The sequence below is a fragment of the Triturus cristatus genome, chromosome 5_2 (assembly GCF_964204655.1).
Source record: "Triturus cristatus chromosome 5_2, aTriCri1.1, whole genome shotgun sequence".
Taxonomy (NCBI): Eukaryota; Metazoa; Chordata; class Amphibia; order Caudata; family Salamandridae; genus Triturus; species Triturus cristatus.
Genome location: NC_140588.1, coordinates 451,635,024 through 451,662,431, shown reverse-complemented (window position 1 = coordinate 451,662,431; position 27,408 = coordinate 451,635,024). Strand labels below are relative to the sequence as shown.

General features: G+C 47.8%; 1 protein-coding gene across 8 annotated transcripts in view; it reads right to left on the bottom strand.

Moving 5' to 3' along the window:
- COA1 (cytochrome c oxidase assembly factor 1) overlaps positions 1–27,408 on the bottom strand; it is a 452,120-nt gene that overhangs the window by 336,497 nt on the left and 88,215 nt on the right. For 4 of the 8 annotated variants that reach the window (XM_085607404.1, XM_085607403.1, XM_085607405.1 and 1 more), the window contains 2 exons: positions 15,973–16,110; positions 13,280–15,558 (listed from right to left, as the gene is read on the bottom strand). In XM_085607404.1, the coding sequence (XP_085463530.1) occupies positions 13,758–14,939 (1,182 nt within the window). In that variant the 5' untranslated portion in view covers positions 14,940–15,558; positions 15,973–16,110 and the 3' untranslated portion in view covers positions 13,280–13,757. Of the gene's footprint in view, positions 1–13,279; positions 15,559–15,972; positions 16,111–27,408 lie in introns of those variants that run through there. The other 4 variants (XM_085607408.1, XM_085607407.1, XM_085607406.1 and 1 more) reach the window with 1 other exon arrangement.

Sequence of the window (27,408 nt, the reverse complement as noted above, 5' to 3'; positions counted from 1 at the left end):
GTAAAGGTATCTACGGAGAAAGAGGTCAGTGGTGGGGCACTAATAAAAGACTTTCGCACCAGCGCTAAAGCCGGCCCTGTTTTTATTTAATTAGCAGTCGGGTCATTAAGGCCACTGTAGAACATATTTTAAAGTGTGTGCTGATTATATTTATCGTTATATTCAATGTTTTAAGTTTGAGGGTGATTTTACAATTTTGTTTTACCGCATATAATGAAAAAGGAGCTGGATGGTGGCTGATATAGGGCTGGAGCCCAAGGTCAGCTGTGAGATAAGGTGTACGAGAGATGGATGGTAGAAAATGGATAATCAGGCCTGGAAGGGAGTGTGCTGCAGAGGCCGGGGTCAGGTGGAGGTAGTAATGAAGAGAGATTCTCTCTGAAGGTTGGCAACGAGGGAGGCTGAGTAGTGTTACTTGCCTGATACTCCCACCTCAGAAACCTCCTCTTCCGATCAAAGGGACCTTACATGAGATGCATTTAAAAAAGAAAAATGAAACACTTCTGTTTCATTTTTTAAGAGTAGGAGGTTGTCCGTGGGACCACTGCCTGCTCTTAAATACTATTTTCGCATCCATTCACAGAGGGGAAGTGGTCCCATGGCAACCCCTTCCTCTTTCCAAGTGGCTTACCACCTACTTGAAGTAGGTGGTAAACTGTGAGTGTTTTGCGACTGCAATTGCGGTCGCAAAACAATGATACAGACAAACGCGGCTCGCTATTAGGACGGGACGCCCTTGGAACGCCCCTTCCTAATACCGTCTTGCACAATAGCGTGTGTACATGCGAGCAGGGCAGGGGAGGAGTGGTGTGCCCACTTCTGAGTACGCAAAGACTGTTTGGCCACATAAGCCCCTGGCTGGGCGGTTCCTGCCCAATCACAGCGCTGCTTGCAGCATTGTGATTAACTTAGAGGAGGGAGCCTGGCTGCCTGCTTCCTTTTTTAATTAATTTTATTAAATTAAACACCTCCCCGCTCAACCCACCACCCCCCACCCACCCACGAGTCATGCCGGCCGCGACTGCCGCAGTTGCCCACCCGAATGCACCTGTGGCCCACCCAAATAAAAATTCCTGGAGCCGGGCCTGCTTCCCATTAACCTTAGAGCTCCCTTCATTTTCTCCAACACCCCTAAATTACCATCCCTCCTTCCCACATGGCCTCTGGGTCTCTAGTTCCAGGCACCAAAGACATGATCAGATAAACAACCATGATAAACTGCACATGTCTTCAGGGGTCCCCCCCCCTGTGGTGCAACACCAGAACTAACGGCCAGTCAGAAGCTGCAGGTATGATGGAGCCCAGTGGGCACCACCCGCTTCTTAGCTATCAGGATCCAATCAAAAGCTCACAATAATGTAATGTACTTCGACTTAAAGGTCTTTGTCAAGAAATCTCAAACACAGCAAATCACAGGCACGTCACGCAGTTTTAAAGTCATACAACCAGGTGAAGTTACTGGAACATGTCGTTTAATTTCACATACTTTGCACACTTCGCTGCTTGCTGTGGAAGTAACAGGCACTCGTGACTCATGTCTTGTTACAGATAATTTCCTGCCACGCATACTTCATGGGGAAGTGCTCACATGACTATTTTGCTTCAGGATATGACTGTTTTGCTCTTTATAATGAATGCAAATGAGCTGGGCCCGGAGCGCTGCGAGTGCAGGGCCGAGCTACCTACAGTCACGAGTCAAAAAACATCTCTTTATTACAATCACATTTCATGGAGCCAGTAAGCCGCCGCCTCCGTGTGCAAGTTCGAACATGGCAGGATTATCTGTCACTCATATAATTAGATGGCCGCAGGGACACCGGCCAGTCTGGGCTTTCTTTCTGCGAATCTCCAGACAGCCTGCGTCCCTACGGCCATCCCGTGTGGCTTTTTGCACTTAAGTGACACGCAAATTTGGGCTAATAAGACGGGACGTTCTGCCGCGTAGACACAATTTACTAATTATAATCGTTATGTCACATTAAAAATCTGCAAGGCATACACAACTGTGCAGTTTGATTAGCTAAAGTGGGCAACGGACTGTGTATTTTTCGCACTGTCGTCAGCCAAGACATATTATACAATGCAACCCCTTCGACATTGGGGAAAATATGAATGGAATCGGACCGAGGTGGATGCAGTCAGTCCCTCCTCTCTGACCGTAGCCAGCCACACCCCCCGCTACACACGCGCGCACGCACACTATCTCCAGATTATGTAAATTCCTTGTCGCACAAACAAAGCCAGTGAGTTACCGCCACTGGATTCCCCGTTTATTATCATTTTTTTGGTATGTGGGTCCCTCCCGGGAATCCCCACAAATATCCATCATATCCTCCCTTTTGTTCCCTCTTCCCATCCGTCGCCCCTGGTTGGGGTTATAGCAGCAGACGCGGGCTGCGGATACAGATCACAGGCCCTTCATTGGCTCCCAGTCTAACAAAGGATGAAACTAAAAGCGCTCTGTGTACAAAGCCTGCAGGGCCGGGCACTGGACAATTGCAGGACATGCCCACAATGAAATACCCGTCCGCGAGGTCCAGCCACTGCATCCCAGTCTGCCAGTCAAAATCCAACAGAAAGAAGCAATGTCATGTGGTAACAAGATAACATGGTCCATCGTTAAACAAGCATTGGCATAGCCAATAGGTCTCGCTTTTGGGACCTTACAAGTAGTTATGCAGCACAATATTCTTGGTGCAACAACATGAACTGTTGCATGGGTAAACACTTATAAGGTCCCAAAAGCGAGACCTACTGGCTATGCCAATGCTTGTTTTGAGTGTGCTTCGGTCACAGCTCTATGTTGCTTTTTCTCACCTGATTCAAGTTTCCCGTTTTTATTCCAACAACAATAAAACAACAAGGATAGAAACCGTTGAAAGGTTTGAGGCGAGTTGGATGAGTGCAGAGAAAAAAATGCTGTTAGTGCAGCCTTTGAGAAAGGGTCGACACCGTCAGTTATCAGACACCTTCAATAATTGCAAATATTCCTTTTGCGCAAACCACACTGTCAGATGGCTAAGTTCATGAAATGATAAAGACCTGCACAAGGTATGAAATTGTAGCCACCAAATATTAATTCCATGAAAATTAAAATTAATAATTAACAATTGGTATTGTGTAGACTAAACTAAAAATAAGACACTTCCTCCCTAAAGGCTCTACTTATAAAGTGCAAAACAAACGATCCATTTGTGACAGAGTACACGAAAAGTTGCAGCACCTTTAACAGACTAGAGACAGAAATCAGCAGCTTTGCCACAGAAAAGATCATCTCCATGCAACAACCCTTTGAAAGGTATGGAAGACTTACAGACATACATGCACGTTGAAATGTGGACATCCAAATAGCTGAATTGATTTCACGGAAACCCACCCACTTTACTACAGCTAAACTTTCTGACCAAAATGAAGAATCTGAACTTATCTTTTGAGGAATATTTAACTTTCCATACCTAGTCTTCTCAGCAGGTCTAAAAAGATTAATAAACCAAATGAGTTCATGTGGTAACAAAATGACACTGCAGTATGCATTACTCGACCATAGTTGAAAGAAAACTCCTTTGTAGGGAGAGGCATAGAATCAATACAAGGTACATTACTGGCATGGCAAGTCGGACAAGAATCAGCAAAACCAATATGGCAGCATGAACAGTTAGAGCAGAAAACGGTGGTGGGAGTTCACAAGCATTGGAGTCTAGCATACAAACTTATCGAACGGGGCAACTCATCAATAGGTGACAACTAGATGTATCACAAGGAGGAGGGGGCGTGGCTTGGAGGCCGATGGGGATGGACGCGTGAGCTGCGAGCTCCGCATCCAGCCCGGCCGTAATCCTGATCATCGAAGCCCCGGACCTGCCGTGAGCCCGCCGGGGGCCGGACCTGGCCGCCCCTGGCTCCCGCCACTGTGACGCGGCTGGCCGGGTGCCGCTGAGGCTGGACTGACTCCGGAGACGAGGCAGCGGAGCGGGTTGCCGCCGGCCATTTTGTGCGGCCTGCCGCGGAGGGGGATCGCTGGAGTGGCGTACCTGGAACGCCGGCCGGAAGTGCGGGGTCGCCGGCCGGGAGCACCGGAAGCTGAGGATCGGCACCGGGGGCCCGGGCGCGGCACTGGAGCAGTGGCGGCTACAGCGAGACGGCGGAGCGGGGGCACCGGGACTACAGGTCGGTGCGCAGCCCCGGAGCCCACGTAGCGGACCCTGTGGCTGTGGAGAGCCCTTCGAAAACGGGGCGAAGATAGCGGTATCCCCTTGGCGACGCCTGACACTGGGACCATCGTGGAAGACGCAGCGGGGGCTGTGAGGCATCATCTGAGGGCGGCGCCCGGCGCTGGGACGGAGCGCATGGCCTGGTGGCAGGCCCCGAGTAGCGCATGTTCAGCGGCGAGGGCGGCTGTGGGGCTCTCCTGAGGTGCTGTGGGCCTGCAGCCGGAGCGGACTGGCCTACTTGCCCGTGTGGGACGCGGAAGGCGGGTTGCCCCACCTGCCCCTCTGGTTCTGGCTCGGCGGGCGCGCCCTGGTGAGTGGATGGGGCCCCCGTGGCGGCGGTGTGATCTGTGAGGGCGCGGAGCGGGGTCGCATTGTTCCCGCCCATCGGCCGTCGCGGAGCGGAGGCCTCACCCGGCCTCGCGTGGGCAGCCGGGAGTTGGGGCGGCGGGGCCCCGGACGAGCCGCCCTTGATTGTACGCGGAGTGATGGGGAAGACACGCCTGAGGCAGGGCACCACTGCCGCTGCCGCGACCGGGGACACACTTGGCGAGAGAGATGGAGATGAGGCGGGGGACCTCTCGGGGGGCCTGCAGCAAAAGAAGTTGAACCAGATCCTACAGGCCATATCTGACACACGGATTGCGCTGCAGCACGATATAGCGCAAGTCTCCACGGACCTGGGGTTGCTCCGGGGGGATCACCGGAAGCTGGCTGATCGAGTCAAACAGACGGAGGTCACGCTTGAACAGATGGCACCCGCCCAGAAAACCTCTGAGGCTGCTATAGAAGATCTGAAACGGAGGGTGCAGACACTGGAGAAGAGGGCTTAGGATGCGGAGGGACGTAACCGCTGCAATAACATACGGGTGGTGGGGCTGCCGGAAAAGATTGAGGGGAATGACATGCTCGCCTACCTAGAGACTTGGCTGCGAGAAGTGGTCGCACCAGAGTGGCTAACACAGTTCTACACGCTGGAGCGGGCGCATAGGGTTCCGGCTCGCCCCCTGGACCCTGGTAGACCGCCACGTCCAGTGGTTGCACGCCTTCTGCACTTCAAAGATCGGGACATTCTCCTCCAGAAGGCCAGGACGCAGGGCCCCTACCGGGTGGAGAATGCGTCGGTCTCTATCTATCCCGACTACCCCTTCGAGGTCCAGCGACACCGGTCATCGTTCCTGGCGATCAAAAAGGCCCTCAGGGACAAAGGTATTTAATATGCGCTGTTGTTCCCTGCGCGTTTGCGGATCATATTGGGCGGTAAAACATTCTTTTTCAACGACCCTGAGGCCGCATGGAGCTGGTTGGAAACGTACAGAGCCGGAGCCGGGGCTCATGCCGCAGGAGGGGAATCGCGGAAGTCTTCGCCGAAGCCTCGTCGAGGCCGACGTACCAGGAATCGGCCGACTGGGATCGGCTCCCCCCTGGCGTCCCAGATGGAAATGGAGCGGAAAGCAGCGCTGCAGGCGGTCTCCGCCATCTCCGGTGCCATTGCAGGCGCCCCTGCCGAGGACTCGGGCTCCCACAAGGGGTCTGACACTTTGCACAGTGATGAGGCCGAGGAAGATGCGGCGGTGCTGCCACATGTCACGCAGGGGACGGCGGACGGCATAATGGACACCTGAACTATTTCTGGCGTGCCGATGACAGTAAGGAGGGTAGCCGGGGGCTGGAGGAGCGCTATGCTGCACTGTTGACTCTGCACTGGGGGATGGGGTTGCCGCGGATCATCACGGGATTGCCCGGTTCTCCATGACTGCGGGGGCGGGGGGGGGTTGGGGCGGGCGTGCCGGGGGCGCAAAGTGTCCGGGGAGACACTATGGAGACTGGGCTAGGATAGCTGTTGAGAACTCTTCCTGCACCCGTTCGGCCCCGGCCTACCTCCTCTTACTCACACTAGGTGTGAGGCTCTGGTGGCTATCAGAGACATTGGTTAATTGTATTGTATTTGGATGGGTAACTACGGTTGGGAACCTGTTCCGGGGGCGGGCGGGATTGGGGGTTGTTGGGGAGTTGAGAGGGGTTGGGGTGATGTCAGTGTGCCTAGGACGGGGCGAGGTTGGCTAGTATGTGTTATGCGGTGTGATGGCATCCCCTCCTGAGTTGAAATGTATAACCTGGAATGTGAGGGGGCTCACCTCCATGACGAAACGCTGCAAAGCCCACGCTTACTTGGTGCGCAGAGGGGTGCAGGTGGCTTTTCTGCAGGAGACTCACCTGGATCGGACGGAGGGGCGGGCCCTTCATAGGCGCTGGCGGGGCCAATTGTTTTACACCACCTATTCCAAATTTGCACGGGGTACCCTTATCTGGGTTAGAGCGAGTCTTCCCTTTCAGCCCCTCGCCACGCAGGTGGATCCAGAGGGACGGTTTGTGGCAGTGCAGGGCCGGTTAGATGGGAGAGACGTCACTCTGTGCAGCCTTTATGTCCCGAATGTAGAACAGGCGGCCTTCTTTGCGCGCATCTCAGGGACCTTAGCGGAGTATTTAAAGGGGCCGACCATAATGGGGGGCGACTTTAATTCAATTACTGATGTCCATCTGGATCGCTCTCATCCACCCCTGGCCCAATCAGCAATACATCAGGTGGCTAGAAGTAGACGGGACTGGCAGACTGCATGGGGGTTGGTAGACACGTGGCGGGAGCATCACCCGCTGGAGAGGGACTATTCATTTTATTCCACCCCTCATGAGCTACATGTGCGCCTGGATGGCATATTGTGCTCTCCAGACGTACAGGCTCTGACTCGTCATAGTGAATATCTGGCGAAAACTATATCGGACCACAACCCCTGCTTGGTTATAGCACACTGGTGTAGGCAGCGTCAGACGATACCCACCTGGCGCCTGAACCCACGGATGTTGGAGGACTCCGTCTTCCAAGCGGAGGTTCACGATGGAATAACAAATTATTTTGCAGAGAACGCGGGGGCAGCGTCGCGGAGAGCATGGGAATGGGACTCGTTCAAGGCGGTCATCAGAGGGATATGCATTTCCTCTACGTCCGGGGTCCGAAAAACCCTATTGAGGGACATAGAGAAGGCGGACACTACGCTGCGCACAACCGAAAGAGCTCATCACACGGGGGAGAAATCCCAAGATGAGGTGGTTGCGGCGCGCAAACACGTGGCCATGCAGGTAGAGCGGCTCCGCTGTTTTGACTACAAGGCATACCTTACCAGGGCGCATGCGGAAAGGGACAAGGTTGGGTCGCTCCTGGCCTGGTTGGTGAGCCCAAATGCGCGCGGCTCTCCCATACTCTCTCTGAACACCGGGGAAGGGACGATGGTGTACTCTCAGAGAGAGATCAATGATCAGTTTTTGACGTATTACACAGCCCTTTACACTAACACCATGCAGGACGCTCCCGGGGAACTGGAGGAGTTCCTGGCGACAGCCCAACTACCGAGACTAGATCCCACTCACAAGGAGGCATTGGGAGGTGACATCTCGCTAGGCGAGATTCGATTGGCGATCAAGCATATGGCGCATAAGAAAACTCCGGGGACAGATGGGCTTCCTGTGGAGTTCTATGCGGCCTACGTGGACCTGCTTGCCCCGCAATTACACTCCGTATACAGGGAGGCCTGGAAGGAGGGTCAGCTGCCCGCCTCCACACGGGAGGCGCTGGTTATACCTCTTCTGAAAAAAGGAGGGGACCCGGGTGCCAGGACGGCTTACCGCCCACTCTCCATGCTAACAGTGGATTATAAGATTTTGAGCAAAATCTTAGCCACGCGGCTGTTGGCTCATATGCCCTCCTTGATACACCCTGATCAGGCTGGGTTCATCCCTCGACGTAACACGTCGTCGTGCATCCGGCGACTGTTGCGGGTTATGGAGGTGGACAGCATGGATTACCCTGCCGCCTTGACACTATCGGTTGACAAGGAGAAAGCCTTTGATAGTGTGGAGTGGCCTTACTTGTTTAGGGTCTTGCAGGAGTTTGGGCTGGGGGATGGGTTTGTGCACTGGACGAGGTTGCTCTACACCAACTCGGTGGCTAGGGTGCGGACGGGGACCACGATATCAGCTCCTTACCCAGTGCGACGGGGAACGAGGCAGGGTTGCTCGTTATCGCCATTGTTGTTTGCCTTGGCGGTCGAGCACCTGGCGGCTCATGCTCGACTGGGACGCGCATATGCAGGACTGCTCCTGCGGGGGGAAACCCATTACATTTCCCTCTATGCGGATGATTTATTGCTCTTCCTGGCTGATGCGGATGGGGTCCTCCAGGGCGCTAAGGCATTACTGAAGGACTTTGGGCGCCTGTCGGGCCTGAAAGTCAACTGGGGCAAGACTTGTGTGTATCCCATCTCACAGCATGGGCGGACCCCCCCCTCCCTGGGAGCCATCCGCTGTGAGGACAGCTGTCTGCCGTATTTGGGAGTGCATATTTACCACACCCAGCACGGCCTGTTGGAGGGGAACGTGGGGAGGGCAATCAGGGGCCTGGCGGGCAGTATTGGTTACTAGAGCACTCTCCCTCTCTCGGTGGCTGGGCGGGTGGCGTTACTGAAGATGGTGGAGCTCCCACGCCGGTTGTATTTTTTTCGTACGCTCCCTATTTGGGTACCGGTGTCGCTATTCCGCAAACTCACGGCCATGATCACGGGCTTCATCTGGGGAGCTGGCAGACGGCGGGTGGCGCTGGCCACTCTGCGAAGGCCTAGAGCCGAGGGGGGCTTGCGGTACCCGACTTCGAGTGGTATTATTTGGCTGCCCAGCTCCAATGGCTCACGCAGGCAGTGGCTAGGGAGTTTAGAGGCCCTGAAGGCCCGCAGGGCAGACTGATCCCGCGACATGTGCTTTCTTTTATTGTCTTCCAGCAGCGACTCGAGCTGTCACAACTAACGCTTGAAGAGCGAACGCTCCGGCTGTGTTGGAACCGAAGCCTGCGAAAGGCCGGCATTGCTCACCCCTACGCCCCGGAGATCCCATTGGGTATGTGCACGGCCCTCCCCCATGGTGGGGATTGGTCGGGGCTGGCTCTCTGGGAGGACCTAGGGATACAGATGGTGGGGGACCTGTACCTCAATGGAGTGCTTCAGCCATTCCAGGGGCTGCAGGACTCCTTTGGGATCCCGAGGGGTGACTATCTACTCCATGCAGCCCTGGTGGCAGGTCTCCAAAAGCACTGGAAGGCGGGACTTTCCGAACCCCAGACGGCTGCCGGCTGTCAGTATGTGGTCATGGCGGCAGGCACAACTAAGGCTATCACATGCCTATACCAGAGAATGGCGACGGAACATCTAGCCCCTCTGACCGCATTGAAGGACAAATGGGAAATGGACATCGGGAAACCCATCCCAGCTCTGACGTGGCCCACGCTGCAGAGACGGGCCTGGAAGAGCACACGTAATGCCCGGTTTCAACTGGTGCAGTACTTCATCTTGCATAGGGCATACTTGACGCCAGTTAAATTATTTCAGTACTTTGGGGGCCCCACACCACAATGCCCCCGTTGTGGGGAGGAGGGGGCTGACTTCAAACACATGTTCTGGTCCTGTGGAGCAGTAAGTCGCTACTGGGAGGAGGTCATCGATTGCTTGTCCCAAGTGACAGGGCGCGAACTGGGGGTGGAAATGGGAGTTTGTCTGTTGTTATGGTTTCCCCACACGCCGCGCACGAAAATCACGAGCAAGTTTTGCGACCTAGGGCTGGTTGTGGCTAAAAGAGAAATCACCCTGCACTGGAAATCAGGAGCTGGTTCCAGCTTTACGAGATGGAGAGCGGCCTTCACCAAATGGGCGGATAGTGAGGGCACACTTCGGCTGCAGCTAGCGCTGCGGGGAAACGATGAAAAGGCGCTGGCCATGGCACATGCATGGGAAGCACTAGTGGTTGAACTCCGAGGGTGGGGAGCAGATGTGGAGGAGGGCACTGAAGCACAGGAGCAGCCTGTAGAAGCGTAATCATAGAGAGGTACTCGATAGACCACGCGGGAGGGCGGGAGGGCTTTCCTTCTCCTTACTGCTTTGAGCCTGACTATGGGGGTGGGGAGTAGCCTGCAGCCACTAACACGGCTACTTCAAAAGAGAGACTTCTCCTGGTACCTGGTGTTATGGCACACTGACACGTGGGTGGGGGGAGGGTGTAATTGCATATGGGAGTGCTGGGGGACAGTGACTTACTAGCTGGAAGTGGTTTAGACTGTATTATGCACTGGTTCCTACATGCTGGATATGACCAGGGGTGTGATGATGTTTGATGATGGCAATTGTAATCGGGTAAAGCAATAAAAATTGTTTTTGCAACAAAAAAAAATAGATGTATCACAAGGAGATACAGCAATACGAAGAGCAGGACGATGTGCAATATAAAAATGATACAAACAGAGCACGTGGGATTCAGCTCTGGGCTCACTGAACGAGAGAAGACTGCATCCATAGACTGCCGACTCCAAGGAGTGGTGAGGGAGGGGGAGGGAGTTGAAGCGCATCCGGGCTGAAAGTGAAAAGACGCGCTCTGTGATGAGGAAGGGGGAGGGAGTTTGCACGAGCAACAAAACAGAGAGGGAGACAGATGGCGGCTGCGCGCGTGCACGCTCGCGTGTACGCCAGCTTTAGGATACCAAAAGCCTGTGGCAGCACTTTGTAAACCCACACACTAAATGTCTCGCAGAGCAGCGCATGCGCTGACTCAGCGAGACCTAAAAGCAAATCAATAAACATGCCATGCCTGCCAATTAAGCTTGAAAACATTTAATACAGAAAGGGAACAGTTCTAACAATAAGAACGGCAATATTGTAAATACCGTTCACAACAATCCCAGCTTAATTTCTTTAACATGGGCTCATGCCCAAATATTAGCCAGGACTTGGCTGCTACTTGCAAGCACTGCAGATTAGCAAAGTTTTGTATGTATCATTTTCTACACAAATTTGGCTAATTCGCAGTTCTGCCTAGTGCGTAATTCGTTAAAAAAACTGCTAGGCCCTTGTCAGGAAGCTACTGCAGCATGCACCACCCAATTTCCCATGCCAGCACTGCCAATAACAATACCATCACAACTAATAACCAGGGCACTTCTACAAGTGTGACCGAAAAGACTATTCCAGGCCTCCCAAAGCTATAAGAATGGCTTGATCGGCAGGTATTTGTCATTTTTAATGTATATAGAATTATTAAACAACTGTTGTGCTCATTCCAAAGTTAGTCAGGCAGTGCCACCAAGTGGCAGACTGTGATAAGCGCAGGTGCCAAAAATTAAGAGCTGGTGCGAGCACCAGAAACCACCAGCTCAAATTAAGCACTGGTTCAGACACAGATTAAGCTATCTACATATAAAATGTTTTCCGGTACAATGTATCTTTATTAGATCCACTGGGTAATAAAGGAAAGTGCTCCGTTTTAGTTTTTCCCTCTTGTGCTTCTCCCCTTTCCCTTGTGTTGCTGACTCCCTCGTGTTCTTCTCCCGCTGCCCCTGTGTTGCTCTTGAGAAAGTTTAACATTTTAAACTAAATATATCTTAATTAACATTAGAAAATGTGCCTTGACATTAGAACAATGTGTTTTACCTTGCCATAGAAAGGTTGTATAGAAAAATAAAACATAGGAAATGTGCTTCTCTAAATGTGCAAAGTAACACATGTAACTTTAAAAATAGGAAAATGTGTTTTCTTGAACATGTAGAGCAAATGTGCAGTTTATTAAAATACAGTAACCTCCCATTCCTAAAGTGCTTTGACGACTAGGACTTACATTTTCTTTCGACCTTTGTTTGCCTTTTAAATAAAAGCACGTTTCTAACCACATTTTTCTTGATATTTCTGTTATTTGACTAATTTGAATAAAAACGACAAAAACAATTATTAATCTCTGAATGAGAAATAAAGCTTTTAAAACGATTCAAAACCTCTCATCATAGACTGAATATTAAAGTACTGAAAGTTGATGATATTTTTTTGAATGGATTTGATAGCAGCTCTATTCTAAAACGGTGGCAAAAATTAATTGGCCTAGAGGCAGAGTATTGCTGAACTCTGAGGCCTCTACTGTAAGTGCTTTGGGCTGAACCGGTTTTCCATTGGCCCCAAATGTCAGGCTCCAACACTCTCTCCGTCTTGCCCTTCCACCCACTCCCCATTGCTAATCCCTATCACCTCTCCCCACCTGCTCCTCCATTACCCCTCTGCCCTCACTGTTCTTTTTTTAAACATGTATTTGTTTTGAAAAAGGCCTGACAGCAAAATGCTGCCAGTCCTCCAAAGCACTTTCATGCACTTATATATATATATATATATATATTTTTTTTTAATAGACCAATCTAAGTGGTGCCCACCCTTTTAGGTCAATAAAAATAAAAGAAAATGGCACCTGCATCATTCTGTAGGTGTGCACCAACAGCAGCTGAGTCATTGTGCCTTTTTCCTGCTGATGCTTAACAGCAACGCATAGAAGCACTGTTTCTTGCCAAAGCTGTTCATCATCACCAAAAAGCATTGGTAGAGCCAGTAGGCCCTAAAGGCGATACCTAGTAGCTTTGCCAATGTGTGTTATTCTGTGGTTTTTACGAAACGTTTCCCTTTCCAGGTATTGTATTGTATTATAATGATGGTCACAGAGTTGCATGGCCTTGAATGGAGCTTGTGAGGCATGGAAATGCTGTAAGTGAAATGAGGTTATTGTGGATCCACAGGAGATTGAGTCCTATCTGGAGAGAGTCTGGATATTTGTCAATTTTCCAATGGACCTACAGGCACCTTTCAAACTCCTTGAGCACTCATTAGAATCCTGCACTTCTGATTTTGCAGTCTTGAGATCCACAAATCAGGAACAATTCTTCAAATTGGTTGTCACAGCAGTGGCGGACAGTGACATTTGAAAGTGGTGAGGCGTAAAATATTTGTCATACTTCAGCATAGCGAGCGAGCGTAGCGAGCGAGCCCGAACAACCTAAGGGGGGTTCAGGGGAGTTCCCCCCCCCAGAGAAAATTTTGAAAAAAGAGTGGAAAAATGGTGTATTTTCAAGCAAATTTGAGAAAGCAGAAAGGTTAATAAAGCAATGAAGAAAGTGCAGTTATTACAGTAATAAAGAGATCATGTCATATAACATAGGTAGCTGCTTATTCAGTATAACCACAGAGCTTCATAACAGACTTTGAGATATAATGCATTTCTGAGTACCTCACAGGTGTTTTTTATTTAACAAACAACTAAACAGGTGGTCGGAAACTAGCAGCATTGAACATACATATGTTTACTTTTTGTATCTAAAATCAGCACGTCTGTCTTTAAGAGCAGCAAACTTTTCAATTACTTGAACGTTAAAATCTGAGATATTTTGAACTAACTTGCTCTCTATAGAGAGCATTGCCAAAGCATTTAGTCTTTCCTGAAGCATGGTGTTTCTTAGGAATGTCTTAATCTTCTTTAAGGCGGAAAAAGATCGTTCTGCCTCTGCTGTTGTCATAGGAGTGGTTATGACAATTTTAAGTAAAGCCACTGTCTCTGTAAATGTCTTTTCCATATTAAGTTTATGAATTAAAGCCAGCAAAGACCTGGCATCTCTGGCCTTTCGGTACACAGGCATTGAGTACAGTACAGTCAACTCACTTTTGAGGTCCTCTTGGTTGAGCATAGGATAAGCTTCCACAGCCTCATGCAGAGCATGCTCAGGGAAGGATTCACCATATTTTGCAAAGTTTGACTTTCCAATAATGCGGCACTCACCAAATGTTTTGTGAAAGCAAAACGTTCTTGTGCATGCACAATTACAATGTCACATATCTCCTTTGCATTTTGGACCAGAGTGGTGATGTTTTTCCTGTAGTTTGCAAAAGTTGAAGCCTCTGGCAGTTTGCTGCCTAAATTGTCAACCTCATTTCTCACTATGCTTATGCACTCGACAAACATAGCGGTATTTCTTTTCACAGAGACAGTATCGATCTCTCGTGCTTGTAATTGATTGTATACATTTTCGACAGCTGACATTATGTCTTGAAATAAAAACAGAAAGAAATGAAACTCTCCATCTTCTAGTGTTCTAGCAAAGCCACGGGCTTCACTTTGAGTTTTGAAATCAAAGGTTTCATTGACTTCTATATTATGAAAACATTTCACAAGGTCCTCCCTATTTTGATATATCAGTTGGACTGTACGTATGTTAAAGTTCCAACGAGTTGAGGATCCCCTTGGAACCCTTTTGTCCACAATCTCCTGAAGTGTTTCCGTTCTTTTTGGGGAACGTGAGAAGAATGCTGCCATGCCTCCTACATCCTGAAAGAAAATTTGTGTCTCGGAGATCTTTGATACTGCCTGCTGCATAATAAGATTAAGTTGGTGGGCGTAACAGTGCACGTAATGAGCATAAGGGTACACATCTCTAATTCTTTTCTGTACTCCACCAAGGCTTCCACTCATTACGGACGCACCATCATAGCTTTGTGCAATACGTTTTTTTTTTTGGTGCACCTCTGGAAAAATGAAGTTCAGTTGACGCAGTATAGCTGCAGTAATGGTTTCTGCAGTAGAGTCTCTTAAATGAGTGAAACCATAGAACCTCTCCACAACATTATTGTCATTGTCCAGGTACCGAAAGACTAATACGGACTGTGTTTGTGTGGCCACATCAGTGGTGTCATCAGCCTGAATAGCCACAAAGTCTGTGTTTTGCAACTCTTGGACAATATGGCTTCTCATAATTTCGAGCATACACTTAAGGAGTTCATTTTGTATAGTTTTAGAGGTGCCCTTAAAGACTGTAGCAGTTGCTAAATGTGCTTCCATTTCCTTGTCTATGCTTGCTATTAAATCCACAAGGCCTTTGAATATTCCTGGATTTGTGGAATCTTCTGATTCATCATGGCCTCGCAATGCCAATTCGAAAGCACCACAGAAACGAATGCAATCAATTATTTTTGATAGTATGTGCCTATTCCGATCAACTGCTTCATTGTGTTTCTGTATTGTTTGGCGGTATGCACTGTTTATGTGCTGCTCAATCGGTGTCTCCCAACATTCCCAGTCTTGTCACGTTTTCCATATGCTTTCTTGTGTGTGCATGCTTTTTGATTTTTTCAGACAGATGCTTCAAGTCTATCACTCCTTCTCTTGTCCAAGGAAAATCACCATTAAACAGCAAGCAGGGGAAGCAGAACAGTTTGTTTCTTGACGGACACCCTGTAAGCCAATCAGCTTTTGTGTACCAGGTGTTTGAGAATGTACGTGTGTAAAATGTTCCTCTGTCCTGGGTAACTTGTTGTAGTTGTAGGTCTGGCCGATCAGGTCCTAATCTCTTTATATGTAGTTTATCTTCTAGTGGCCGTGCATGGAATGACCGTGTAATTAATTGTTCTACCGTATTCATCATGGATGTCGATACTGTCCTTACCAATATGAAAGAAGCCTGTCAATAGTCAAAGTACAACGTATAAGATTTGGTGCAATAATATCAAATTTCAGTATAAGTACATCTATCATGTGCATTATCGCAATATATCTCCAAAGCTCCCCTTTGGACAACAGGACTGCTAAAAATACAGCCTTACTGCCTGCTGACTCTGTGTGCCATAGTGGTTGCTGAAGACACTGCAAAAGAGACTGTTTGAGGGCCTTGAACAAGGCAAGGAAGGAATAGATAGTGCCTTTAACAACCGTTATTGCCCAAAGCACAGGGCTAAGGCTCAGTATTAGTAAATGCTATCCACTGAGAGAACAATCTTCAGAATGGGCACCCACCCCAACCACCATCTAGAGTGACCAGTGACCACAAACATAGCCCTAATTCCAATCTAAAAAAAGATATCATCAGTTTCCTTACCTTTAACACTGTTGTTTGCTGGGCCGTAGATGGGATGAAAGAGCAGCAAATGAGGTTGGGTCCTCCTGTTCTCTGTCCAAAAATTGCCCCACAATTAGGTAGTGGTTCTTCAGTTAATATTTCAGGCTTTACCAGGTGCTGAAAATAAAAATATAACAATTTATTTTTGAAACATTAGGGTAATCAAACAAAGACTGGGGGGGGGAAAAAACATAACACTACAATTTTTACCTGCTTGCAGTTTGCATGCAGCTCTTAGATGACAGTTATTAATAGCTCACTGTTGTATGTTAGGATTACAACTTACAAACTGCAAGTAACAAAATGATCTCTCTGACAAATGCAGTGACTCACTGACCTATTTACATCATGTGCATTTTGTGATCTGCATCACGTACATGTTCTTTGCAGCCGCAGGCACATTAACCTTCTGAAGTTCTGCGCTACCTTTCCATGAGTCAAAACTTCCATTACACAAAACTCTGATCTCTCTCTAGGAAAAACATTAGCAATATCCTTGGTGCAACAACATCAGACAGTAGACTGTACTGTAGACAGAAGGGTGGCACTGCACAGGCAGCATTCATGAGGGAATCTAAGACTCTGGTGTGTGGTGCGCGCTGCAGCCTGCAGCGCTGCGTTATCTTATCAAATAAATAAGGTGGTCCACTGGGAAGAACGTCGCTGAAGCAGTGTTTTAGCATACAACACTTCAGAAGAAAAAAATTACAACAGGTTCCCGCTTAAACATGCTAAAAATGCTGACCATAGGCTTGAAATAAAATTGTTGAGAAATTTCCTCCGTTCCATCGTATTTCCATTTTCTTGTCTCCCCTCCTTCTCTATTTATTTTATTCCTTGCCCCTTTCCTTCCTCGCCCGTTCACACTTCCTCTCATCTCTGCATTTACATCTATAACAACATTTCCCTCTCTTCGCATCTCTTCTCTCTTCCTCTCGCGTGCTCCTCATTCTACTCCCTCGTAATTGCTTTCTTCCTTCCTCTTCATCTTATTGACCTTGTCCTACCCCATCTCACCCCTCTCTGTCTTGTAGTCTCTCACCTTTGCACTTCATACGCTCTTTTCTCTCCCCTGTCTCTTCTTTTGCCCCCCCCCCCTTCACCATTCCTTTCTACATCCTGACAACAAACATTAAACAGTAATGAATTGATTTTCAAAGCCCTGATAAGCAAGACTTACACCTCTAAATTAAGGAGTAGATCACACTGAAGCCAATACTAAGTATGGGACACTGGAATTATGACGCAAATGAGAAACACATTGTTTGGAAGGGCAAATACATTTATGCAGCAACGGCACAATTTCACAATTATGGCACTTCTTATGGCCATATTACCTAGCTATTTCAAAATTTTAACAAACCGATTTAAAAGGAGTCCCATTACTATTGAAAATATACAAGTTTCTTAACGAAAACAAAAATACACATTCAATAAATACTACACAAAATATGTCAGCATGCAAACCCAAGAACAGTATTTTATTAATGGTATCCTTTATACCACCAACAATAGTTTTTATAGAACATATGTGATAAAGGGTTCAGCAAACAACAGACATACTTTTCGTAGTTCCTGCAATAAAATGATCCTTCCTTGTTATGCGCAACCCAACTGTGTTTTAAAACATGTTCACATTTTCAAAAGACTACCAAACACGAAACACTTTTTTCATAATATTATCCTGGGTTGCATATTTACTATGTAAGCGACGTGCCAAGAAATACCTTAGACTCCAACCATCAGGCATTACAAAGGGACGGGAAGTGATTGAGGTTCTTCTGAATAGCAACTGTCCTCTTGAAATACTTACTCTGGTGAGACTGGAATGCAAACTTGTAATTGTTTTACTAATAAAACAAACAAAGCCTTTGAACGATAAACTAGATACCTTTCTTTCCACAATGTCTGAAATACATAGAATAATTGTGGGTCGAGGCTTGGGCGGAATGGCTTAGGAAGGTAGGGAAACGAAGATGTGGGGTTCTTTTGAAGACTATTCCATCAAGAGAGAAGCTGATGTAGGGTGCAAAAGGAAGTCTTAAACGAATTTCGATCCATATGCCGAGATAGCCTGGTGACAAGTGCGTTTTAGTCACTTCTTTGTGAGGGACGGTAAGTTACAGGCACAAGGCAGGGGCCAGAGACAGTACAGGAGAAAGAGTCAAAGAAGTCAATGAGAGGATTCAGTGAAAGGCTGAAAAGATTGTTTCTTGAAAGACAGAAGGAAGCGTCGGCAAGATGATGACAGAAGGCAAAACTCAATGACAAAGAGAATGCAGGGTTTAGTGACAGGCACACAGAAGGAATCGGCAATGGTGAGAGACCAGTGGAATGTTAATACCGTAGACATAGGGAAAATTGCTCAAGTTAACCTAACAGCAGTAGCTAAAGAGTGTCGCAGGTTATTGCTTTCATGGTCTTGTATTCCACTATCTCTAATTGGGAGGGTTAACTTAATTAAAATGTCGATTCTTCCTTTCTTTTTTGTTTTCTACCATTCCCCTGCATTTTGATTTCTCTTGTTTAGTTAAGTTACAGTCAGATATAACATCTTTCATCTGGAATAATAAACAGGCAAGGATTTCTTGGATAAAGCTTAGGAGGCGAAGGGACAAAGGGGGCCTGGCTGCCCCTGACTTGAAACTATATGCTTGGGCTTTTCAGTTAACTCATTCCCGTATGTTGTTAAAATTACCTTATCACTACGGGGTGGGGCGGATGTTTTCAGCCATGCTAGAAGGGGAAAAAGTTAGCCAATCTGCCTTTTTATTTAAATTTGGCAACCCCAAGTACTTTAAAAAAATTAAACTGAAAGTATTACAGGGTTTGGCAAAGTTGTGGGCCGAAGTCACTAGATCTATTAAACAAGGCTACTATTGTGATAAGACTCCGTTATGGGGGCTACCTGAAAACCCTGACTGGCTCGGAGATATCTTAGCGGCACCTATAAGAGATGCAGGCCTAGAGGTCTGGGGAGATCTCTTTTTTGAAGGGGAGTTGCTTGCATGGGAACAGCTGCAGGCTAAGATTGGCCCTAACCTCTCAAGGTTTAAATACTTTCAAATGCATAGCTGGACTCAGGCCTATAAAACTCAACCCCTCGGAAGAAATAGGTTCCTACTTGGAGGATGTAGCCCACTTATAAATAATCTGGTTAACAACCCCTTGGGTAAGAAAGAGACTTCACAGTGGTATCGACTATTATTGGAAGAAACGGATGGCGTCTTTAATTTGCCGGACCTGCTGTGGAGCCCTTTAATTTCTGGTCCCAAAGCACAAGAACTCTGGTCAGTATCATTCGACCTTTTATACACCATAGTGAAGCCATCTTGGCTACGCAGGAACCATTTGTTTACTTTGCATCGGGCATATTATTCTCCCCTTAGATTATCTAAATTCTCCGAGGGCAACTCTATTGCGTGCTCAAGGTGTGGTCTTCTGGCTGCTTCGGACACCCATATGTTTTTTGACTGCCCCACTTTACAGCCATACTGGGCAGCTATCAGTAATACTCTAACCATTTCATTGGGGGTCCATGTTAATATTGACTTATCTCTAGCGATTTTCGGGGTCTTGGAAGGAGTACAACTCGCAGCCAAAAAATTGGTGTTCTACGCGGTGCTGTTGGCAAGAAGGGAGATCTGCAAGAAGTGACAAAGAGAATGCAGGGTTTAGTGACAGGCACACAGAAGGAATCGGCAATGGTGAGAGACCAGTGGAATGTTAATACCGTATTAGTATCATGCAAGCTAAGAGGGCCAGTGACAAACTGGGATGTCTAATATTGAGTCAATGACAGGCTCCGGGTTCTGAATGACAAGCTCCAGTGGGCGAATAGCAAGCTGCTGAGAGGCAAATGGCATGCTCCAGGGGCATGTTCCAGGGGGTGAATAGCAAGCTGCAGAGGGACCAAAGGCATGCTCCAGGGGCCACAATGGCAATCTCGAAAAGAAGAGGCAGGGTCGGTGGGTTTAAAAGGAAAAGGGGCAACATTCCCGCAGCAATTGGTAGAATGCACAACAATCCCTTAACTGTACCCACTTTTTTACCCTCTTCGCATCACTCCCAGTCGAGAGACGGATTATTATTGGAATTCATTCTCTCTGAAATCAATCGGTAGAAACGGGGAGGATGCCGCCCTCAGTCGCAGCAAATCAGGAACAGGCTTTCTTGGAAAACGCTGCGCGTCATAACACCTCTGTCAACTGATCAGCAAAATGCCAGAACGTCCCCAGCAGGTTTATAACCCGGTGTTTTTAAAAGGTGGAAAAAGATCATCTGGAATGGGGATGTTGAATTATTAATTTTCACAGTTATCTTATTTTACGCCACACAACGCCCCCCGGGTTCCATTTTACAGCAAGCAGTAGCTGATGCGCGTGAGGAGAGGCCAGGGGTTCTTATGTTACAACTATAAGGGTCAGGGACTGACTGGGCCTCAGTCGAAGGAGGGCTCGGTGACGACGTGACGGTGTACTGTACACATTACAAAAAAAATACAAACGCTTAAGCCTCCACAATCCACATACATACTAGAGTCAAAACTGACTGACTCGCTGCTGGCTGCTGCCGTCAGCTCGTCGTCGTGCTCGCTCCGACTCGTGACTCCTCGCACCTCGTGGTCGTGTCGTCTCGTGTGTGTCGACTCGTGTGGCAGGCAGCAGTTACTGGCGCGCGGTGACGTGGTGCGCCGAACAGTGTAGAGACTGAAATGGCCAATCACTACTGCATGCCATGGCTTCACATTGCCGCAGTGTGATTGGCCATACCATACGCGGTGAATAGACTCAGCCAATCCTGGCGCTGCATTACCAGCGCCACTGTGCCAGCAGCGCCAGGATTGGCTTAAGAGCAGGGTTAGTCCCTGCCCATAATGAGACCCGGGGGCCTGCGTTAGGAGAAGCACCCTCGGGTCCCAGTCACCACTGTACTACTCAAAATTTCTAAGTGCCACACACACACAAGTCAGCGCATGTTCGGGCCAGGATTGCAGAATAGAGCCCAAAACATGACATGCGCACCATTGCCCACTGCTGTCTGCTGCCTCTGGACTGCTGCGCGCCGCTATCCACGTCAGCGGCAGCCCCGCCCCCACACATACCCACAGACTGCAATCTCAGCTGCGAAATACAACAACAGAAGCTGCCGTGGCGGTGCGTCCATTGGAGGCGTTGGGGCTGTCCAGCTTAGTGGGGCAACGCCCCAACGCCCCCAGTGGACGCACCGCAACTGTGTCACAAAACGGCAAAGCAACACAGCTCTTAGCCACTGTGGACCAGTGTTTCTCACTCCTTTTGTTCCACTTTTTACAAAAGGATTGGAGCAGGCTGGCTCTCATCTTTAAGGAACTATCAATGCAGTCCTTGTGGTTACTTGTTTTACTGCAAACCATATTTACCAACACTTTGGGGCCGATAACGATGTCAGTCGGAAAGCCTCCGACCGTTTGTGGAAAGCTTTTCGACCGTGGTCAGAGGCTTTCCAACCGACACAGTTGGTTTGCAGTCCGACTGCCAAATTACGATGTTTGCGGTCGGAGCGTGAACCGGCCGGCCATTTCGACGCTGTTTCGACCGGCTCTCAGAGTATTCCGGCCAGTCAGAACCGCACCATAATCCCCTATGGACGGCATTTCCGCCATCGGGATTATGATGTCGGTTTCTCACAGCCTTTTTTGGTTCCGTGCTGGCCTTTTTGACATAGAAAAGAAAGTGAAATTGGGGGCCCCTAGCAGGGCCCCCTTGCCTCCGCGGCCTACGGATGGTGGTCGAGGGGGTAACTAGGGTGCCCCCCTGCATATCCATGCACTGTGGCAGGCATCCCATGGTGCAGGGTTTTCCACACACCCCCAATTTTTTAAGGGAACCTGTATAACGGCTGGTTTACTTCCGTAACACAAGCTCCCATGAAATGTGTGTATCCAGTCGAACATTGTTCAGTTGCTTCGTAATCAGGCAGTCGGAACCGCTGACCGGAGGTCGGTCGGTCCCAAGACCGAGACTGTCGGTCAGAGACAACTCCAACTGACATCGTACTAAACCCCTTTATGTTTCTTGGCATTTGTGGTTCCAAATGAGTCAGGCATTAGCATGAAACAGAGTACTACACTGTATATGCAGAGTACCAGAGAGCGGACATCTCCAGCTCTGGTAGACAAGCCCAATACAAAACAGACACAGCAAGTGAAAACAACCCTTCTGCTTCTTGTCCTGAGAATCAAGGGTTATGTCTACTGGAAATAAGAGGAAAGTCATCTTCTAGTTTGTGCATTTTTCAATCAGTTATCTTATAGCCTTACCGTAAGCTCTCGGCAGCCCCTTTCCCAGTATTGAGGCATGCCGACAAAATTCTTTGGAGATTTGGGGCCCCATTACAATGGCGGGCGTAACGGTAAACGGGACCGACTGCCAGAGGTGCGGCGGTCCCGCTAGGCCCATTATGATGTGACCGCCACCCTGGCGGTCACATCCCGCATCTGTTACATTGCGGTGGGAAGTGCTGTAAGCAGCACCAACCGCAATGTAATAGATGCATGTTGTGCATTGGCATGCACAACATGACAGGCACCGCGCGGTGCCTGCCACCTTGTGCGTGCCAATGAAGGGGGGTACCATAGGTACCCCCCGAGTGCAGCCACACACACCCCCACACCCCCAGGGGCCCGCAACGGACCCCAAAGCCATTCACCACATGCCTTTCAATGGCGGAGTCTCCGCCATGGAAAGGCATACCCACCGCAGGCATCCTAATATGGATGGCGGTGCCTGCAAGGCACGTCCACCATATTGTGTGCCTTTTCCGCCCAGCCGGGAAGCCGACTGGCGGAAAAGCGGTGGACGGTCTTTCCATCCGCCACGGTGCCCCTCGCCATACTAATTTGACGGGGGTGAAACAGGGACATTTGGCGGGCGGATTGCCACCGCCGGCTCGGCGGTGGCGATCCGCCCGCAATCCTAATAGGCCCCAAAGTGTGGGAACACCAAGCTCATACTCCACAAGTCTTTAGCCTTCCCAAATTGGCTGAGGGTCTAACTTCTAGTTTTCTCTCTTTGTTATATCAAAGGCTCAGCAATCTGTTAGTAAGAGAAAGGATGAGAACCACCAGCTGCTTTGTGAATCAGAGTCATGTAGCTCTTTCCCTAAGGGGTAAGGGCACAGCTAGTTGGAGTCACCAGTCTTCCTGGATTGGCACCTAGTAGCCCAGAAAGGTCCATTCGCATATACATTGCCATTTTAGCAGCAGTTCCAGGCAGAGCAATAGGGGATTCTGATTGACTGTGCTGGAGTATAACAAATACACTGTTTATAAAATACATGATGACAGACTTCAACAATTTTAATTCAGATTCATGAGCCTTACAAAGCTGCATCTGCCACTAACAGCATCTTGAAATATCCTTTAACTCCTTCCTAGAGGTTAAACCAACAATATCATGAAAGCTCATTGTGAACAATGAGCTGGCAAACCCAGAGGAAGCTTTAAATAAAGGGAAATGAAGGGAAATGTAACATTAATCTTGCGGCATACTTTTAAATCTGCACCTGGCAGAAGCATTTACAGAAATGCACCCAGGTCACCTGTATGCACTTTTAATGCAAATATATTGGCATGCATACACAAACGCAACTGGTATCGGTCAGGCCACATTACATTTACCACTATAGATATCCTGTGGTTCAGAAGACGAAGCAAAATGAACAGGAAAAATGCAACTTGTTTTTATTTTAATCTGGGAAGTGGAATTAGAGTTACACTGCAGAAGCAAAAAAAAAACTAAGCCCAAAGCTCAAAACTGTTGTTTTATTAGCCCTGTCAGGGGCACAGAAATGTAATTTGCCTTAGTAACAATAGCATTAAGGTACTTACATTGCAAGGGCCCTGACAGTGCCCTTGAAAGAAATTCCCCCAAGCAGGGAAGCCTGTCTGCAGTCCCTATCTGCAGGGATCTTTAGCACACACATTCTCTCCTGCTGAAAACTCACATTCTAATTTACGTAATACAATTAACATACAGGTAATTATATTGCCTAACCCCTGACAATGCAAGACCGGACATGTATTCTTTATTTCTCGCATTCCTCGCCGCGGGGAACAAGAAAAAGGGCATTCATACTTTTTTAGCACTCGCCTACTTGACAGCAAATACACTGTCTGTTGAGAGACATATTGTCTCCTTACAGTGGGGCTATAGCCTACGCATTATTTACCATTGGTTGGCTTTACTGTCACTATCGTTCGCTTCTTATTCATTAGCTTGTATGGGCTTCACTTCCTCTTCTTGTGTTTGTACCTCCCCTGGAGCATGGACATATTACTTGTGTCCTTTAACTGCTTATTTTTCAGGGGCTACTTTTTTATTTTTGTTTAAGCACTCCATGTGGATTGCAGGTGTTTTCCCTCATATACTTCTCGCCCTCTGCCACACTTGTGTTGCTCTTTCTCTGCTCGTGTGCTTCTTCCCGCCTCTTTATGATGTGTGTGCATCTCCTCTGCCCACAATGTTTTTTCATCCCTGTGCTGCTTCCCCCAGCTTGACATTGCCTTCTCATCTGTTTGTTCTTCTCCCTCCATGTTGCTTCCCCCACCCGCACCCTCTTTTGCTTCCACTTGCTCCCAGTTTCGCTTCCCCTGCCCTCAGTGTTTCTTCCCCCACACATCTAAAAAATCTTTGAATAGATTGTTTTTCATTTTTCTCCAGAATGAATTGAATAAGGTCTTCTAAGCTTCTCATAAGGAAGTGCCACATACAATGGGCTGGTATTTACACATCCTTGGAGCTTTTGATATCAAGGTCTGGGGTAGGGAAAACTCTGCCTCTTATGACTTGGATCAAGAGGGTCCACTGGGAGATGAGGAATTACTGGGAAAATCAGTAATGTTGGGTCCAATTCCACCAGAAATTCACAATCTTATCCCAGACTCTCACAGTGGTTTTGGCTGCTTTTAGCAGCAGAAATATGTGTGTGAAAGAGAAGAAATGTGCAATGTCCTTGTGCATCTCATCATTTTGATAATGCTAGTATTTTCTGTTACTGGCCCCACTGGACTTAGAAAGGCACTTCTAATGAGGACCCAAGTGTCTGAGAGGGGAGAGGCTTACCATTCTAAGACTCACACAGGTGTGACCAAAATTTCAAGTTCAAAACCCTCTTTACTGCTCAGATTTCCTTCCTCGCCAGAAATTGTTTAAGGAGGATACCATACAGAATGCTTGCCTTTAGAGGGCTTTAAACATGAGGCAAGCCAGATTGTATTTTGTTCTGGCTTCTGGAGAAATCCAGTAATGTTCTCAAGGATAGTAGTAACACGGTCAAATTCTTACATGCCTGGCTGCAGAGTGCATTAATGCTTTGAGTTCTGCGAAGGTGGATTTCGGAATACCTGGACAGTCGAACTTCCATAATCCAAACTTCATATGACCGCTTCTTAACTACCATAAAAAATCTGTGGATTGTAGAAAAGGTTAAAATTTTTTGGGAAAGGAAGAGTTGTTCTAGGAAATTTTAAAGTATGCTCGGTGTGAGGGAACATGGAGCGCATGATAGTATTTATCCTTAAGCCAAAGGATTTTGCCACAGACAAAAGACGGGGCAAAACCATCAATGTGGAGTTTACATAGTCCACAACACTGTGTTAGCCTTCAGTTGTGATGGTTTCATAGGCAGCTTTTTAGTGTGAAAATGTCTGGGAAGGACCCGAGTTAGGAATTGTCTGCTTATGGTTGCCTCAAGACACTTCATTCCTCCATCACAATTCTCAGTGGTTCCATAAACAAATTAAAAGGTATGGGTGCCAGGACGGAACCATAACAGACTCTACCAGCGATTCGGTCAATGTCAAAAGTGAAGCTCCACTATCTTCATCACATGTTTGTGGTTGGATAGGATGGAAGTAAAGCAGCAAATGACCTTGACGTTGAAGGACACAAGGTTTTGCAGGCTGTGGGTCAGCCTTCAAGGATCAGTGTTGAAAGACACTGAGAGTTCCAGAAAGGAAGAGAGACTGGTAACTACTTTTGTAATACGTGGATCCACACCAGCAAAGAAACAACAATGAAATATTTATCACAAAGGGGCCAGGCAGTGCAGTAAGATGAGGAATCCCACTGACAAGAACCAGCTGGCGTTCCACATTAACCACAGAACTTATCACAGCATTCAATGGGTTCTTAAAAGACACTACATCTAAAACTAACAACTATATGCAAAAAGCAGGCTCATTCAGTACCTCCTATGTAACACTTCCTTTTCTTTAAAGAAACAAATTCTATTTCGACCATTAAGACAGACAAACACAGTGGCATAGGTGTTGTAGGTTAAACTGAGATTACATATCCATTTGTTCAGTCTTGTTCTTCCTGCAAACAAGCAGAAAGTGTTCATTTTCATGTTGTATATTCATTTCACCGTATTCTTCGGTCTAGCCGTTCCATGGCCCATCTTTCTTTGGAATGGATTTTCCCCATTGAGTTTTGGGGTAGACCTCATCCACCTTACATTCTGGACACCCCTTAGGTACTGGCTTCCAATCCACATTCGGGCCCGTATCTCGAGGTAATTGAGTAAAACTTTAGTCTAAGCCCTCCCTGAATCTAACACAGGTGCCCAGATCCTTCTAGGGCATCCTCTGCCTTCAAACACACATCTTCCCACTTAACTGTACCACATCTTCTCCCTTTGAAGGACACGAAAATAAGAGTAAACATAAATGCACATGAAGGAGGACATTCAATAGAACTCACACTTGTGAAATGTTTTAAGCACTCCGGAAACTCTGCTCCTAACATGCCTTTCAGGAACATCTGCAGGCAGCACAACTCCTCCAACAGACACCACACTTCAACTTGTCCCACCACACCTGAACCATCTTTCACTAATCAGATCCACAAGCACTCACCCCTTGCATACTAAATTCACCTACAACATCTTGCACCAACTGGAAACTGATCATTTCTTGAATAGCTTTCCACCTGTTTCCTTGTCGTCTTTCCCATAAGCTTATATGTAGTCCAATCTAATAGTCACAAACTGTATCTTCACAAAACACACCTGGTCTTAATGACCTCACCTAATCTTCAACTAACCAGATCACACTTCTCTTTTTCCACCAACCTTTACCTTTCAACAAGATTAATTTCCTAGCAACTTCGTCCACATGGACAAAACCAACGAACTTTGATTCGCCTTTGCAAACCTTGTATGACTTTTTCATAATAACTCCGTCTCGGACATTGAGATGGCAATCTTTGGCTTTCCAATTGTGATGATAATATTCTTTGCTCCGCAACTATTTCTGTTAGGATGACCGCCTGGTATGGAAACAAATTCTGGGCAGTGATTAAAAAAATGAATGATAAAAGGCCAAAATTCAGGAGAAGTTTTCAGAATAAAAGTTTAATTTTACAGACCCAT